Below are 19,484 nucleotides of genomic sequence, written 5' to 3'. Positions count from 1 at the left end.
GATATGATTATATCGGCAGGCACTGTTTTAGACACCTTATTCTTTAGGGGCTTTCCCTAATCATAGTCAGAGCCTCATTTTCGCGCCGGTATGGCGCACTTGTTTTTGAGAACAGCATGGCATGCAGCTGCATGTGTGTGGAGCTCTGATACATAGAAAAGTCTTTCTGAAGGCATCATTTGGTATCGTATTCCCCTTTGGGCTTGGTTGGGTCTCAGCAAAGCAGATTCCAGGGACTGTAAAGGGGTTAAATATAAAAACGGCTCCGGTTCCGTTATTTTAAGGGTTAAAGCTTCCAAATTTGGTGTGCAATACTTTTAAGGCTTTAAGACACTGTGGTGAAATTTTGGTGAATTTTGAACAATTCCTTCATACTTTTTCGCAATTGCAGTAATAAAGTGTGTTTAGTTTAAAATTTAAAGTGACAGTAACGGTTTTATTTTAAAACGTTTTTTGTGCTTTGTTATCAAGTTTATGCCTGTTTAACATGTCTGAACTACCAGATAGATTGTGTTCTGACTGTGGGGAAACCAAGGTTCCTTCTCATTTAACTATATGTATTTTATGTCATAAAAAAATTTAGTAAAAATGATGCCCAAGATGATTCCTCAAGTGAGGGGAGTAAGCATGGTACTGCATCATCCCCTCCTTCGTCTACACCAGTCTTGCCCATACAGGAGGCCCCTAGTACATCTAGTGCGCCAATACTCCTTACTATGCAACATTTAACGGCTGTAATGGATAATTCTATCAAAAACATTTTAGCCAATATGCCCACTTATCAGCGAAAGCGCGACTGCTCTGTTTTAGAAAATTCTGTAGAGCATGAGAACGCTGATGATATGGTTTCTGAAGGGCCCCTACACCAGTCTGAGGGGGCCAGGGAGGTTTTGTCTGAGGGAGAAATTTCAGATTCAGGAAACATTTCTCAACAAGCTGAACCTGATGTGATTACTTTTAAATTTAAGTTGGAACATCTCCGCGCTCTGCTTAAGGAGGTGTTATCCAATTTGGATGATTGTGATTATCTGGTCATTCCAGAACCACTATGTAAAATGGAAAAGTTCTTAGAGGCCCCGGGGCCCCCCGAAGCTTTTCCTATATCCAAGCGGGTGGCGTACATTGTTAGTAAAGAATGGGACAGGCCCGGTATACCTTTAGTACCTCCCCCCATATTTATAAAATTGTTTTCCTATAGTCGACCCCAGAAAGGACTGATGGCAGACAGTCCCCAAGGTCGAGGGGGCGGTTTCTACTCTACACAAGCGCGCCACTATACCCATAGAAGATAGTTGTGCTTTCCAAGATCCTATGGATAAAAAATTAGAAGGTCTGCTAAAGATGTTTGTTCAGCAAGGTTCCCTTCTACAACCAATTGCATGCATTGTCCCTGTCACTGCAGCCGCGTGTTTCTAGTTTGATGAGCTAGGAAAGGCGATTATTAGTAATGCTTCTTCTTATGAGGAGATTATGGACAGAATTCGTGCTCTTAAATTGGCTAATTCTTTCACCCTAGACGCCACCTTGCAATTGGCTAGGTTAGCGGCGAAAAAATTCTGGGTTTGCTATTGTGGCGCAGAGCGCTTTGGTTAAAATCTTGGGCAGCGGATGCGTCTTCCAAGAACAAATTGCTTGACATTCCTTTCAAGGGGAAAACACTCTTTGGCCCTGACTTGAAAGAGATTATCTCTGATATCACTGGGGGCAAGGGCCACGCCCTTCCTCAGGATAGGTCTTTTCAAGACCAAAAATAAACCTAAGTTTCGTCCCTTTCGCAGAAACGGATCAGCCCCAAGGGCTACGTCCTCTAAGCAGGAAGGTAATACTTCTCAAGCCAATCCAGCCTGGAGACCTATGCAAGGCTGGAACAAAGGAAAGCAGGCCAGGAAACCTGCCACTGCTACCAAGACAGCATGAAATGCGGGCCCCCGATCCGGGACCGGATCTGGTGGGGGGCAGACTCTCTCTCTTCGCTCAGGCTTGGGCAAGAGATGTTCTGGATCCTTGGGCGCTAGAAATAGTCTCCCAAGGTTATTCTCTGGAGTTCAAGGGGCTTCCTCCAAGGGGGAGGTTCCACAGGTCTCAGTTGTCTTCAGACCACATAAGAAGACAGGCATTCTTACATTGGGTAGAAGACCTGCTAAAAATGGGAGTGATTCATCCTGTTCCATTAGGAGAACAAGGGATGGGGTTCTACTCCAATCTGTTCATTGTTCCCAAAAAAGAGGGAACGTTCAGACCAATCTTAGATCTCAAGATCTTGAACAAGTTCTCAAGGTTCCATCGTTCAAGATGGAAACCATTCGAACACTTCTTCCTTCCATCCAGGAAGGTCAATTCATGACCAAGGTGGATTTCAAGGATGCGTATCTACATATTCCTATCCACAAGGAACATCATCGGTTCCTAAGGTTTGCATTCCTGGACAAGCATTTCCAGTTTGTGGCGTTTTCTTTCGGATTAGCCACTGCTCCTAGGATTTTCTCATAGGTACTAGGGTCCCTTCTGGCGGTGCTAAGACCAAGGGGCATTGCTGTAGTACCTTACTTGGACGACATTCTGTTTCGAGCGTCGTCCCTTCCTCAAGTAAAGGCTCACACGGACATTGTCCTGGCCTTTCTCAGATCTCACGGATGGAAAGTGAACGTGGAAAAGAGTTCTCTATCTCCGTCAACGAGGGTTCCCTTCTTGGGAACTATAATAGACTCCTTAGAAATTAGGATTTTTCTGACAGAAGCCAGAAAAACAAAACTTCTAGACTCTTGTCGGATACTTCATTCCGTTCCTCTTCCTTCCATAGCGCAGTGCATGGAAGTAATAGGTTTGATGGTAGCGGCAATGGACATAGTTCCTTTTGTGCGCATTCATCTAAGACCATTACAACTGTTCATGCTCAGTCAGTGGAATGGGGACTATTCAGACTTGTCTCCAAAGATACAAGTAAATCAGAGGACCAGAGACTCATTCCGTTGGTGGCTGTCCCTGGACAACCTGTCACAAGGGATGACCTTCCGCAGACCAGAGTGGGTCATTGTCACGACCGACGCCAGTCTGATGGGCTGGGGCGCGGTCTGGGGATCCCTGAAAGCTCAGGGTCTTTGGTCTCGGGTAGAATCTCTTCTACCGATAAATATTCTGGAACTGAGAGCGATATTCAATGCTCTCAAAGCTTGGCCTCAGCTAGCGAGGGCCAAGTTCATACATCAACCATCAGGGGGGAACAAGGAGTTCCCTAGCGATGGAAGAAGTGACCAAAATCATTCTATGGGCGGAGTCTCACTCCTGCCACCTGTCTGCTATCCACATCCCAGGAGTGGAAAATTGGGAAGCGGATTTTCTGAGTCGTCAGACATTGCATCCGGGGGAGTGGGAACTCCATCCGGAAATCTTTGCCCAAGTCACTCAACCGTGGGGCATTCCAGACATGGATCTGATGGCCTCTCGTCAGAACTTCAGAGTTCCTTACTACGGGTACAGATCCAGGGATCCCAAGGCGGCTCTAGTGGATGCACTAGTAGCACCTTGGACCTTCAAACTAGCTTATGTGTTCCCGCCGTTTCCTCTCATCCCCAGGCTGGTAGCCAGGATCAATCAGGAGAGGGCGTCGGTGATTTTGATAGCTCCTGCGTGGCCACGCAGGACTTGGTATGCAGATCTGGTGAATATGTCATCGGCTCCACCATGGAAGCTACCTTTGAGAGACCTTCTTGTTCTAGGTCCGTTCGACCCACTCCAGCTGACTGCTTGGAGATTGAACGCTTGATCTTATCAAAGCGAGGGTTCTCAGATTCTGTTATTAATACTCTTGTTCAGGCCTGAAAGCCTGTAACCAGAAAAATTACCACATAATTTGGTATATCTGTTGGTGTGAATCTGCAGGATTCCCTTGGGACGAGGTTAAGATTCCTAAGAGTCTATCCTTCCTTCGAGAAGGATTGGAAAAAGGATTATCTGCAAGTTCCTTGATGGGACAGATTTCTGCCTTGTCTGTGTTACTTCACAAAAAGCTGGCAGCTGTGCCAGATGTTCTAGCCTTTGTTCAGGCTCTGGTTAGAATCAAGCCTGTTTACAAAATTTTGACTCCTCCTTGGAGTCTCAACCTAGTTCTTTCAGTTCTTCAGGGGGTTCCGTTTGAACCCTTACATTCCGTTGATATTAAGTTATTATCTTGGAAAGTTTTGTTTTTGGTTGCAATTTCTTCTGCTAGAAGAGTTTCAGAATTATCTGCTCTGCAGTGTTCTTCTCCTTATCTGGTGTTCCATGCAGATAAGGTGGTTTTGCGTACTAAACCTGGTTTTCTTCCAAAAGTTGTTTCTAACAAAAACATTAACCAGGAGATAGTTGTGCCTTCTTTGTGTCCTAATCCAGTTTCAAAGAAGGAACGTTTGTTGCACAACTTGGATGTAGTTCGTGCTCTCAAATTTTACTTAGCAGCTACTAAGGATTTCAGACAAACTTTGTCTTTGTTTGTTGTTTATTCTGGTAAACGGAGAGGTCAAAAAGCAACTTCTACCTCTCTCTCCTTCTGGATTAAAAGCATTATCCGATTGGCTTATGAGACTGCCGGACGGCAGCCTCCTGAAAGAATCACAGCTCACTCCACTAGGGCTGTGGCTTCCACATGGGCCTTCAAGAACGAGGCTTCTGTTGATCAGATATGTAAGGCAGCGACTTGGTCTTCACTGCACACTTTTTCTAAATTTTACAAATTTGATACTTTTGCTTCTTCTGAGGCTATTTTTGGGAGAAAGGTTTTGCAAGCCGTGGTGCCTTCCATTTAGGTGACCTGATTTGCTCCCTCCCTTCATCCGTGTCCTAAAGCTTTGGTATTGGTTCCCACAAGTAAGGATGACGCCGTGGACCGGACACACCTATGTTGGAGAAAACAGAATTTATGTTTACCTGATAAATTACTTTCTCCAACGGTGTGTCCGGTCCACGGCCCGCCCTGGTTTTTTTAATCAGGTCTGATAATTTATTTTCTTTAACTACAGTCACCACGGTAACATATGGTTTCTCCTATGCAAATATTCCTCCTTAACGTCGGTCGAATGACTGGGGTAGGCGGAGCCTAGGAGGGATCATGTGACCAGCTTTGCTGGGCTCTTTGCCATTTCCTGTTGGGGAAGAGAATATCCCACAAGTAAGGATGACGCCGTGGACCGGACACACCGTTGGAGAAAGTAATTTATCAGGTAAACATAAATTCTGTTTTTTCTTATGCACTTGCTAATTATGCAATTCTATTATATTTAATGGTTCTTTTTAATAAAATGAATGGGTTAAAGGGACAGTCTACCATAGAATTGTTGTTGTTTTAAAAGATAGATAATCCCTTTATTACCCATTCCCCAGTTTTGCATAACCAACACAGTTATATTAATATACTTTTTACCTCTGTGATTACCTTGTATCTAGGAACCGTCTTCCAGCCCCCTGATCACATGACTGTGTCTGTTTATTATCTATTGTCTTAAATTTAGCATAGTTTTGTGCTAAATCTTAAATAATCCCTTGTGCATGAACACAGTGTTATCTATATGGCCCACATGTACTTTCTGTCTCTTTGTGTTGAAAAGAGTTTTAAAAAGCATGTGATAAGAGGCAGCACTCAAAGGCTTAGAAATTAGCATATGAGCCTACCTAGGTTTAGTTTAAACTAAGAATACCAAGAGAAAAAAGCAAATTTGATGATAAAAGTAAATTGGAAAGTTGATTAAAATTAAAAGTCCTATCTGAATAATGAAAGTTTAATTTATACTAGACTGTCCCTTTAAATACATCTCTATATGTAGCATTTATTTACTGTGTAATATCCCTTTAAATAAGGGAGGTAAACAGTGACCCTAGTACTGTTTATGGGACACTGTATGGGTCAACCAGGAAAAAACATTTTTAAGATCTTTCTCAAAAATAATTTTGGATGTATTTGCTATTGCATGAATCGAGCCACAGATCCCAAACTTGGTCTTGTCGTGGTGTCTCCGTACACTTTAAATGTGTGCCAGTTAAGTTTTATCAGAGCACACATTAAAAATATTTTTTTTTTATGTGTAATTCCCAGAGCAAGCAGAAATTAACAAGGTATTGCACAATGAAAATCCTGTGATTGGACCACAGTCTGGTGTCAAAATTTGTCTGATTGCAGTATATGGGGTCAATTAGAACTGGTTATGGCATCTGTCCATAGGTAGAGTATGTATAGTTGAAGGGAAAAATACATTACCATTAATAAAGCTTATGAGTTCTATAAAATATTCTTTGCCACAATGCTTCCCCATACAGTGTCTGGCTGGTTTGAAAGAATGGTTATTTGTGTTTCTTTTAAATAATGTGTAGGATGTTACAAAATGTGCTTGGCATTTCTGATAGCTGTTTCTAATTATATAAATCAAGATGCAGTAATGTGGCACCAAAAGAGAATCGCTTGGTAGTTTAGTTCCTCATATTGGAAGGAAATGCTAGTTCTGTCTCTGAAGCAATTTGTATTCACTGGGTGAAACTAGTAAATTTTACTTTTGTTTGCATGTCTTTAGTTGCACAGTATCCTTTCGAAGATCATAACCCACCACAACTTGAGTTAATCAAACCTTTCTGTGAAGATCTTGACGAGTGGCTGAGTGAAAATGACAATGTAGCAGCGATCCACTGTAAAGCTGGCAAAGGACGGACTGGTGTGATGATATGTGCCTATTTGCTACACAGAAAAAAATTTATTAAAGCACAAGAAGCTCTGGATTTTTATGGAGAAGTACGGACCAGAGACAAAAAGGTTTGGCATTTCTTCTTTTTAATTCTCTCCCCTTAGGGTACAGCGTAAAACAAACTATTGCTCTAGCATGGTTGTTGCCGACTTGGAAGCTTTAATCAAGGTGTTTGTTAAAGAGTTTTAATTAAATACGTTTGCTGCTTCTTTCTGCCATAACATTCATTCTTCCTTTTAAACAACCACACATATTAAGATTTTTTTTTTTATAGAGGTTTAGTAGGAAAAGTTGAGACATTGTTGAAACAATGTCTAATCTAATATGTAATGAAAAAGACTTCCAAATCCGCTAGACAAGTAATGGTAAATGTCACATGTAGAATACACAGGGATACTTTCAATAGAATCAGTTGACTAACTCTAAATATCCAAGATATATAAGAGAAAGAACCTACCTCATTGAATATGCAGTTTCTGCTCTTTTAGGTTTTACAAAACTATAAGTATAGACACTGTAAAAGGTTAGGACTTGCTTTGCATGATCAGTCATATTTGATCAAATAACGCACTAGTTAGAGAGTGGTTAGCTATGTAAAGCTTCCCTGCATTTTCATAGGAAAAGAATAATGTTCAGAAAGAAGGGTTAGACACAATAACTTAAACACATGAAAATAGCCTATAGACGTGGGCAAATCTTCGTATTCAGCATTCACCTATTTCTGATGCTGAATATATCCATATGATAGTGTCACACGCAAAGATCTTTGTATGTTGCACTATCACATGGATATTTCTGGCATCAGAAATAGCCGAATGCCACAGCCTTTGGCCATAGTTGGCATTCAGTTAGCTAACAAATGCTCAACATGAAGATTTGCACATGCCTAATAGCATTTAAGTTTGCAGCTGCATTTATAATTAGGATTGTTTCTTCAGAGGTGAGTCATATTATGATTGCCGATTAGCAATATGCCAGATTTAAAGGATGATTTGTGAAGCAACCTGATGGAACTTACTTGATTTTAAAGAGACCGAATAGTTGTTGCCTTAACTTGGAGGTATGTCGGTCATGGAAACTGCAAAGTTATGTAACATTTCTATAGTCTTAAAGATGACCAACATATGCCAACCATATACAAATTGCATCGGCAAAGTAGGATGGTGGCCCCAATTTAAATCTTGCCTACAGGGTTATACAGATACTTAGAGTTTTTTTTCTCTCTACTAAATGCTACAAAAGTAGTTTAAAAAATTACCCTAGACTCTCTGACTCCGCTTAATTTATATGTTATAACCTTCACATAGCTGAAATTTAAAGCTTTGCTACATTTCGGTAACTGCTTCTGTCCAATGCCAACATACAGATGCAAAGCCTGGTGTAATAAGCATGGAAAGTGGACCCCCGAGCAATAGTTCAAACTAATATGGTTGAAAGAGATGCCTTTTCTGCCATATTTCTTACATTTGAACAGGTTTTATTTTGGAGATGGCTAATAGATGTCTACAACTCACATTGTTGCCAACTGTTGACGATGGGGGGGATTGGATCCATAACGATATGGCAGATATCTGTGGAATCAGTAGGTCTTCTGATTGGTCAAATTATAATCTTCAACTATAAGGCAACTTTACAGGAACAGGTTACCTTGTGGTACAAACCTTTTGTAATTCTACTATGGACTTGACATAAGTCCACATCGGCTTGAGCAATGTGTTTGCAGGGCCTGGGTAGCAGTAACAAGAAGTCCTTTTTGTGGTATGAGGTTGAGCGTGCACACATTCCTCAGAATTACTGCCTAAAGAAGAATCATCCCATACAACTTTTCAAAATATATAAAATTTTAAACATGTAATCAATGTATTTCTTGCCAGGCTTATGAAGGCTTGTCCTGCTATACGGCTAGAGCATCAGATTTTCCTTCTTTAGCCAATAATCAATTGATAATTCTGTAGTAGTGTTCTGAAATGTATGTCTTCAGTATGCACCACCACCACCATCATAAAAAAGTGAGGTCTCCTATTGGAAATCCATAAGCCCATATGGATTTTTTTTTTTTAAACAAAATTTACGCAACACATAGAAACTGGCACACTCTTGCAAGAGCTACAGCATTTGGCCAAATGGTGATAGGTTTAGGACCACATCAAGGTCTCTTCCTCCCTTGGATCCTAGCCTATTTTCACACAATGCATGCCTTCAACCAAACACACTGGGATACATACAAGGGTGACACAGGACCTTTGTAATTTCCATAGGAACATACAAAATCCAGAAATGGACTGCACTTTCAAACATACTGGGTACACATCCTGTGACCCTGCAAAACTCACAGCCCTTGATGCTCACCAACACACAGACAGCTGAGACCTTGATGTGGTTCTGGGTCTATCACCATTATGCCAAGTGCTGTAACTAACTCTTCCATTTTGCTTTCACTGTGTGCTTGCAAGAGAGTGCCAGACTTTCTTTTTTTTTTTTTTTTTTATAATTCTTTTTAATAATTCTTTTTATTGATTTATCGATTCTTATTATACAAGGAAAAACAAAACAGAAGTGTACAGATAAAAACAAAACAACAAGGAAAAAAAAAACAAAAAAAACACAATAATACAAAAGCAGTGCACCAAAACATTCAATAGCAGAGGCGCCATTTTCTGGTATATCTTAAATCAAAAAACAAGTTCATTCTGTATCACCAAATAATACATATACCGTTACAATAAATATCATCAGCTTAACTTTTTTTTTTTTTTTACTTTTTTCTCCCTCTTTTTTCTCTTCCCTTCCCCTGCCTTCTTATTTACCTTCCCTTAAGATAAACAATACATCTGCAATATCAGAATAATAATAATAAAAAAAAAAGAAAAAAAAAAAAAAAAAGAGAACCTCCACAGCCCCCCTCCGCGTGCCCATCATACAAGATAATACCTTGCACCCTCTCCTCAGCCAGAATACAACTACAAATGTACACCCAATTATGCCGCCGAGACTAACCAGGATGCCGGGAATTTCCCCAATAGCACTAATTCAGCAAAGCAAACCGATGATCGCACCGGGGCAAGAATCTGCCTTTGTATCCGAAGCGGATATGACAAAATAATTGGTAACCATCCCTGCAAGAACTCCTTGGTTCTCTTCTCAGATGCTTCCAGTAAATGATATGACTCAAATATAATTTGACCTTGGATTTCTTTAAAAGACCTCTCAAGGCTCGGAGCTCTCCTCGATTTCCAATTTAATAAGACAAGATGACGCACGGCTAGGATGATCGTATTCAGAATACGAGTTAATGGCCCCAAGTTTCTATGTGTTTCTGTGATCAATAAAATCACATCTTGAAGTGTGAGAACACAATTTACCCCATACAATGTATTAAACCAGTGACCCAATTTACACCACAATTGATTAATTTTGGGACAGGACCAAAACATATGAAATAAGTCAGCCCTAGTATTTGAGCATCTGGGACAGTTATTTGTTCCAATATGAGAAATTTTTTGTAATTTCAGGGGATGCAAATAAAAATTATTCAAAAGCTTTGTGTGCGATTCCTTCCAGGACATCGAGACCCTACATTTATACGCCCAATTGCAACTCTGAATGATCCTCTCCTCGGTAACATCAGTGATAACCGGAAACAACCAATTACTTATATTGTGCAGATACTTATCACTTTGTTTAGAAAGCATCATATCATACATTAAAGAGATAGAGGAGCTTCCCGTACTAAATTTCTTAATTACAGTTCTAATGAGGGACCATTCTAGTGGCACACTATTCTCCCAGATTTGTCCACGCATGAAATGGCGAATCTGAAAGTAGGCAAATAAATCGGACCTTGGAAGATCATAAGTTTGAAACAAAGACTCAGCAGACAGAATAAGAGTATCGGCCCCTAATAATTGCTTAACCCACAACAAGCCTTTATTTCCCCATACTTTAAACACCTTATGATATAAGCCCGGGATGAAATTCGGATTATCCTGAATCGGAAGGTATTCTGAGACAGAGGGATCTACTCCGAGACCAATACAAAACTTCCGCCACTCAACTACGACATTTTTAAAAGATATCATTCTACTAATGTTAGAGGGCAGCTGTTTTGTATTACAATGTAACAGTGCTTTAAGCGCAAATGGGCGGGTATAAAAGGCTTCCTCTTGACTAACTGCTAACCTGTCGGAATCCGCTACCCAATCCAAGGCGAACTTCACCAGCGCCGCCGTGTTATAAAGCCTAACATTGGGCAAGGCGAACCCGGCGCAGTTTGATTTCTGCATAAGCTTAGCTAATGCTATCCTGGGTCTCTTATCTTTCCATATAAATTTGGAAAAACAACTATATAAATTCCTCATATCTGCATTGGAGATGAAGAGTGGCAGATTCTGAAGCACATACAGAAGACGGGGAAAAACAATCGTTTTTATTAGATTTACCTTTGCCGAAATTGATAAGGGAAATGAAGCCCATAATTGAAGATCTATTTTAATTTTTTTCAACAAAGGGACAACATTCGCACTATACCATAATTTCGGATTTTTATGCAACTCCAGTCCGAGATAATTAATTGCGTTAACCACTTTAAAAGGGAATTTTCCCGGGCAAAGTGAGTTATTACCCAAATACATGAGTTCACTCTTCTCCAAGTTCACCCGGTAACCGGAAAAGGTACTAAACTGTGCCAGGAGTTGGAGAATAACTGGGATCGATTGCAAAGGCTTATCTACAAAAATCAACATATCATCCGCATAGAGGAGAGTTTTTAAACGGTGGAGACCCAGAGAAATACCTATTAAAACCTCACGGAATCTAACTGCTAAGGGTTCTAAGGCCAAGTTAAACAAGAGGGGGGATAATGGACACCCCTGCCTGGTGCCACGCTGTAAAACAATCCCCTGTGAACGTATCCCATTAACCAAAAGAAAGGAAATCGGTTTGCAGTAAAGTTTATGAATGAAAAGATTAAAATTACCAGAAAAGCCGAATTTCTGCAGTGAGCAGAATAAATGCTCCCAGACAATAGAGTCAAAAGCCTTGACTGCTGAATCACGAATTTCTTCATTACTAGGCTCTGGTGGCATATTCGACATAAAATCTAAAAACGTAGTAACCTTACGTATATTCCGCGACGAATTTCTAGAGGTCATAAAGCCAGTCTGATCCGGATGGATCAGACCCTGCAGGCAACGATTCAATCTGGAGGCAATAATACTAGCAAGAAGCTTGTAATCAGTATTAAGTACTGATATTGGCCTATATGAGGCCATATCCTCTGGATTTTTTTTTTTTTCTCGCAATAAGTGAAATATTAGCTGCCGCAAAATTATCAGAAATCCCATTGTCTGAAAGATAATAATTGTTGAATATGGCCTCTAATGGTGATAGCAGTTCTTCCTTTAATAACTTATAAAATTCGGCCGGAAGCCCATCAGGGCCAGCGGCTTTATTAAGTTTAAGATTATCAATAGCAATACCAATCTCCTCACGCGAAATCGGCTGATTCAGCATAGCCAACTCTTCTGCTTGTATCTTTGGAATACTTATTGCAGACCAGAAAGACTCTAGGCTGTCACGGTCAAAGGTGACGGCCGAACAGACTTTCTACGTATCTGTGTGTCTTCTCCTTTTGAGTTTTTGTTTACTGTATATTTTTTGAAGCATTCATAATGGTTTTAGCATGTTGCTTAATTTATTTTCAAATACTTTGCAACTTGTATTGGCTTTCCTGTATATTGCGTAATAGCCAAATTAAATGATTTCATATGCCATCTAAATTGCTACACTAGATTTAAATTTTCTGAGATTTAAAATAGGCTACTGTTATGTTAAACAAACTTCTGAACTGTTACTGTAGCACTGGCCAAGTTGTAACTTTTTTTTCCTCTTTGTTTCTAGGGAGTGACTATCCCCAGTCAAAGGCGCTATGTATATTACTACAGCTACTTGCTAAAGAATAATCTGGATTACAGGCCGGTGGCATTGCTATTTCACAAGATGATGTTTGAAACAATTCCCATGTTCAGTGGAGCAACCTGCAGTAAGTGCCTTCTGTTGGGATGTTTTTACTTAAAATTGTGAAATGATGCCTTAGTTGTTAGTCTTTTAAAGCATTGGCAGGGAATCGGCAGCCTTCTGATATGTCCCCTGTGGTCCACATCCTTATCTGCATTTAGAAAAAGCCTAATTTAATCTCTTGGAAAAAATGCACCAGGTTTTTATAGTTTTTAAACCCTTCAATTTAACAGACTCCCACTTGCACCGTTAAATTGAGTCTGTTTATTCCCAACACCAGTCTACGGTACACAGCGTGGCCTTGAACCTCTATAAATACACCCAGCTGCCAACAGAGTGATCTTTTTGCATTGCCATTCTTCGTACTGTCGGATGTGCTGAGCATCCCATTGATAGAACGTTCTACTCCAACATTAACCCCTTCATGTCGGTAGCAAGTGTTTAACATTTGAACAAAATTCCAATGTAAACACATGCTGGAAAAATGAAACCACGCAATTTCAATGCCGATATTAGGCCCTCCCCCCTCAGTCACGATTTTCCATTCCCTAAAAGGAGGAGTCTGTAGGACGCCATATAAGCTAGGATGTTCCATGCCGTCTTAACGGCGATTAAAACCCAGCACTGTTAGGACGACATGGAACATCCTAACAATGTGAAGCGGTTAAAGGGACATAAAACGCAAATTTTTTCTTTCCCGATTCCAGATAGAAAACACAATTTTAAACAACTTACCAATTTATTTCTGTTATCAAATTTTCTTAGTTTTCTTATCCTTTGTTGGAAAGCAAGAGTGTAAGCGCAGGAGAGTGCACGTGTCTTCAGCACTATATGGCAGCAGTTTTGCAACAATGTTATACATTAGCAGGAGCACTAGATGGCAGCACTATTTCCTGTCATGTTGTGCTTCAGGCACGTGCATGCTACCTACCTAGGTATCTCTTCAACAAAGAATATCATGAGAAGGAAGCAAATTTGATAATAGACGTAAATTGGAAACTTTTTTGAATTGTATTCTCTAGCTGAATAATAAAAAAGATTTTGGGTTTAATGTCCCCTTTAAGAAGAGGTTTACTTGTGTCTGGAGATATTCTCTTAAAGGGAAATGAAACCCAAAAATCTTTTGTGATACAGAATAAAACATACATTTTTAACCAACTTTCCAATTTACTTATCAATTTTGCTTCATTACCCTGGTTTGCTTTATTGAAGGAGCAGCAATGTACTACTGGTAACTAGCTGAACACATAGGTAACCAATGGCAAGAGGCATATTTGTGAAGCCACCAATCAGCAGCCAGCTCCTGAGCCTACCTAGGTATGCTTTTAAATAAAGAACTAAGAAAATTAGATAATAGAAGTAATTTGGAAAGTTGTTTAAAATGGTATGCTGGGTTTGACTGATAAAAGCAAAAAATGGGTTTAATGTCCCTTTTTAATGAAGAATGTATTTATACGGTAATTTAATTGAAAAAACACTTAGAGCCTTCATATTATTATTTACATTTTGTATCAATATTTGAAAAGCTGATTAGTATACATGATTACATTCATTATCTAATTTCTTATGTATTTTTTAACAAAAAGTGGTGATATAATTTTATTTTGAGGTACAAAACTAATAAGGGCAATGGCGCTTTTAAATGATTAAATTATGTTTGCCTAGAGGTTAGTCGGTTTACTCTAGAAAAAAGGTGCCTGAGGGTGATTACTTTTATATAAAATATGTTCAAGGCTCAATGAGAGTTGGTGGAAGCGCAGTTTATTCCAAGGCAAAAAAAGCTCTAAAGGTCCAGACTTCTGTGTTCTTTACAGTCTTGCCAAGCTGTTCATTCAAGATTTTTCTTAAAAGGACAGTCTACACCAATTTTCACGAAGAATATGCACAGATACTGATCTAAAAATCCAGTGTAAAATCTTTCAAACTTACTTAGAAGCTCCCAGTTTAGCACGGTTGATGAGATTAGGCTGGGACTACCTGTGAAAGGGGCTGGTAAATCAGGAAGAGCAATATGAAAGGACATATTCTCCAAACTGGAGCGGCAGGAATCTGTAGACTTCAGTCTACATCTGATACTTGGGGACTTGGTTAGGACTCTGAAAATCAGCACAATGTTATTAAAAAAAAAAAAAATATCAAAAACTATACACTGTTACAAAAACTACCAAATGGGCTATATAAATGGATTGTCTACAAAACATTTGTGCAAATAAAAATCTAGTGTGCAATTTTCCGTTTAAACTACTGGTCTGACTTTTCTCCTTACACTTCCTAGGAATCACATATAGGTGAAAATGTTCAGCTTTGTGCCTTTTCCTCAACTGTCTTTTTTACAACTAAAATAATTGTGATCTTGCTGTGTTTCTTCAGCTTTGTGTTTCTAAAATGACTTTTTTAAATTTAAGTACATTACCTGTTTCAGTGGGGTAAGACTTTCAATGCATTTTAAAAGAAATCTATTACATGACAATAATCTTCTGTGTTCTGCAAAATTTACCCTGTTGGCTATATTGGTCTGGAAACCACAATCCCTTTCTGTATTCGCGTTTTTATTTTGCAAGATTTTTTTTTTCTTCTTCCTTTCTGCGTTTTTTTGTGCACCGGTTAACGTGCCTCCACCCTTCCTGTTCTTTCTAACTTGAACCACTTTGGTTTGATGCACCTGATTAGTGTGACCTAACCCAACCGTGGGGCTATGGTTTTACATGCTTATCAATTCAGAAGTTAAGATTTTAAAGATAAACCCCTTGACAAGCATTGTTACTGTGGTATACTGTTAAAGTTCAGAGGGTGGAGATTCTCCACTTACATTTTGATCTGTCAGATAGTTACTCTAATCAGGTTTGCTAAGCAAGTGAGCACTCTAGATAATTTTTTCTTTCTTCCCATAAGATGCTGAGTTAACCTCCATAGCTACACCTTTTTTCCCCCTGTATGGTAACACATTAAGTCACACACAGCCTGCTTTTCTTTAACTTCTGCCTTATTATAGGGGTAGTGCAACATTTGTCTTCCAATAGATTAACATATCTGAACATTGTTAGAACAGATTAACAGCTTGTTTGCTGGCCAAAATCCACTCCCACTTTCCTTATTTGGAGGAGACCATTTGCACTTGAGTTTGCAGGGGGGGCAGAGTTTGCCACTGTCATTGGGTTGAAAAAATATCCATTGTTTGGCCTCATCTGCAAAGTCAAGATGATGAACTGTAAATTAATGATAGATATGTGGCAGAGGTGCTTATTCAAGCCTGTTGTGTGCTCTTTCACTTTTCAGGACTGGGAAATCCACAATTTTTAGATGATCAATTACAGGATAAGGGAGCAAAGTAATGAAAGGATATTGCATAGATTACAACAGTGTAAAATACCTGCCTGCTGGGTTGGGCAAACTGCACCTTAAAGGGATATAAAGTGCAAAATAGTGCATATACAGTAACTGTGGGGTTAAAAACACTGTTAAAGTTAACTCTAGAGCAGCAACACACTACTTAGCTGAATACATCTAGTGAGCCAATAACAAAAGGCAAATGCCTATAGCGACCGATCACCAGCTAGCTCTCAGTAGTGTATTGCTACTGAGGACAAATTACATTTTAAAGAAAAATGGTTAACTCTCCCCTTTTTAAAATCAGATCTGGAATGTAAGTGATATTTTAGATGGAGTTTAATTCATCAGTTATAATGAATTTGCCCTATAACTTTTTTTTAATGTAGGTATGAAATTCAAATACCCCGTGCTCCGCTGCCCACTAGATGGCAATGTTTCCTGCCATGTAGGGCTCCAGATGCCTACCTAGTTCTCTCTTCAACATCGTATTATGGAAATGAAGCATATTTGACAAACTAAGTAAATTGAAAACTTTTTTTTTTTTTTTAAATGGTATGCTGTCTGAACTACAAAATAATTTTTTTTGGTTTCATACTCCTTTAACTTACACTGTTGGAAAGGTTAGGCGATTACCTTTCCAATAGTGGGTCTTGGGGGTCTGTAGCTGCTTAGATGCCTGAGATACAGGCTTCTAAGCAGCATGCCCCCTCCTCCTATACTTAACATTGTTAAGTATAAATAAAGTTGTGCAGTGACGTCATCACGCAAAATGGGAAGCCCCGGCAAAGCCTGTCACTCTACAGGCACGATTGCCGGGGTAGGAGCAGGTGGGAACCCCCAGATCTCCCTCAAGGTGGGAGAGTGCTCATGACGGCTCTGAGCCGTCATTAGCACCAGAGTGAGAAACTCTGTGACGACTCAGAGCCGTCATTAGCATTCAAAGGGTTAATGTCTAGAACTTGTCTGCAGAATGAGTTGCTTTCTGGTTGAAAAGGACACGCAAGCATACTATTGCGTCATTCACAAATGCAATTCATATGCTTCTAAAGATATTGCGCTATGTGAGGGTGCCCCTAAAACTGCAATTATGTCTGACGTTTTGTGCAGGAGATTTGTGGCAATAGTTGGCTTTATTAGTTTCTCTGGGTGCTCTGACAAAATGCAGAAAGACATTTGGCAGACGGACATTTGGCCGACAGACAGAAAGCTAAAGAATGTTCCGATTTCGGCCGAGGGCAGATACGTTCCAGAGTGCTCTGTTCTAATCAGAGCCTCGGGCGCCGCAACTGCCTCTGGGAACCTTACCATGGGTCCCAGGCCGCACGTTTTGTAATTCTCTGTCTGGGAAACTATCTATCTATCAAATCTATCTATTTATCTATCAAATCTATCTATCTATCGTATCTATCAAATGTATCTATTGCATCTATTGATCTATCTATCTAATCTATGTATCAATCTATCTCGTGGCCGGACTTATGTGACAGCCACTTGTGTTTCGGCCAAGTGTCCGTCGGCCAAAAGTCCGGCCACGGTTTCTCTGTATGAAATGTTGAGAATTGTTCAATAAAATGTGCAGCAGTAGCCAAGAGCACTACTTTTTTTTTTTCCTGTCTTTAATTCTGATGTCACTTATTGCTCTCAAACCTTTGGCTTTGATTTCAGTGTTTGCAATCAAGTTTGGGCAATGCTTTTGAAAGGCATAAAGACTAACATAACATTTTCTGGTCACATTTTTGGTCCCTTATATTTGTAGAAGATCTCACAATGTCTTTCTTTGCCTGTCACAGTAGACCAGGCATATGCAGCTCTCAGATTAGCATTTCTACTAGTAATATTATTATTGCCGGTGATTACTCTGTCATAAAATGAGATTATTTATTTTTGCTATGAATATATCAATACTTTTTAAATGTATTAATTCAAATCACAGGAATTTCATAGATTTAATTCAATATTCTCTTTATGATCCATGGAAAATAAATAAATTAAATATCAGTGACGTGCTAACAGGATTCCCAATCTTTGCTTGATTAAAAATCCAGCAATCACTAGTGTATCTAATGAAATGTTTTAGTAAGTGAAAAAGAAGTTTATAGAGGTGTATAATGGCACACTTGAATACGATTGTTAAAGGACCAGTAAATAAGGTATATTAGCATAATCAACAAATGCATGATAAAAAGACAATGCAATAGCACTTAGTCTTAACTTCAAATTAGTAGATTTTTTTTTTCTTTCTGACAAATATCAAGGTTGTCTATTTCCACTACACCTGTATCATGTGACAGCCATCAGCCAATCACTATTGCGTATACGTATGTTCTGTGAATTCTTGCACATGCTAAGTAGGAGCTGGTGACTCAAAAATTGTAACTATAAAAAGACTGCACATTTTGGTAATGGAAGTAAATTGGAAAATTGTTTAAAATTGCTCTATCTGAATCATGAAAGTTTAATTTTTACTTGTGTCCCTTTAAGGTCTTGAATCTGCTTTATACTTTTAGTTTAACATGTGTGATTATTATCTTTAAACTTGTAAAGTGATCAGTTAAACTCAGGGCATAGTACTCATTTAAGAATCAGTTTGCCTGCCTATTTCCTGTTGTACCACATAATATACTGAAAGCAAAGTTGGCCTGAATTTCCTGTCCAGTCTGTAAACAAGAATTGGTTCACCTGCTTGGTTACCATACTCCAAACATTACTTAATCCTGCTGTTAAAAAGCCCTATTATTGTGTAAACCTTTCCTTTATTATCATGTGCAATCTAAGATCTAGTTGGTAATGGTGTTTTAATAAAAAAAAAAAAAAATTAAATCCATATTGTTTTTTTAATTTGTTTTAATTAGTTTTGTAACAAAATGACTAACAGAAATGCATAATAGCCCAGAACGCTATTTTAAACATTGGGCTAACTAGTACAATATACAGAAACAGAATCCTCAAGGTTGAAACGGTTCTCTTCTTGCATATTAGTTTTTTTTTTTTGTGTTCCTGTGTTTAATCTACATTTTATTTTTTGAGATGTGTCCCTTCCAACCAGTAGAGCTATGAAAGATTTCCTTACAGGGACATTATACACTCTATTTTCTTTACATAAATGTTTTGTAGATGATCCATTTATATAGCCCATACAGTTTTTTTTTTTTTTTTTTTTTTTTAAATTAAATGTTTTTTATTGAGGTTTTGCATGTCAAACATAGAACATAACACATCTCTTATGAAAAAAAAAAAAGATACAAACCAACTTGAACAAAATACTTTGACAATTATAAAAAGCATTAATGATAGGCAAAGGAAACCTCGATTTTTTTTTTTTAAATAAAATAGCATACGTGACTGACCAGATGAGAACACAAGTTTAGGCCCAATGGACCAGAATTGTAAAAAAAAAAAAAAAAAGAAATAGCTACTGGCCAGGTAGACAGCTCT

General features: G+C 38.9%; 1 protein-coding gene across 1 annotated transcript in view; it reads left to right on the top strand.

Annotated features, from left to right (window-relative positions):
• The window catches only part of PTEN (phosphatase and tensin homolog), a 143,634-nt gene that overhangs the window by 109,475 nt on the left and 14,675 nt on the right, over positions 1 to 19,484 (top strand). Inside the window, exons 5-6 of the mRNA XM_053692215.1 lie at positions 6,537 to 6,772; positions 12,603 to 12,744. Of these exons, the coding sequence (XP_053548190.1) occupies positions 6,537 to 6,772; positions 12,603 to 12,744 (378 nt within the window). The remainder of the gene's footprint in view (positions 1 to 6,536; positions 6,773 to 12,602; positions 12,745 to 19,484) is intronic.

The sequence above is a fragment of the Bombina bombina genome, chromosome 9, assembly GCF_027579735.1.
Source record: "Bombina bombina isolate aBomBom1 chromosome 9, aBomBom1.pri, whole genome shotgun sequence".
NCBI classification, from domain to species: Eukaryota; Metazoa; Chordata; class Amphibia; order Anura; family Bombinatoridae; genus Bombina; species Bombina bombina.
Note: the sequence above shows the minus strand (reverse complement) of the source record. Positions and strands in the feature narration are given on the sequence as shown.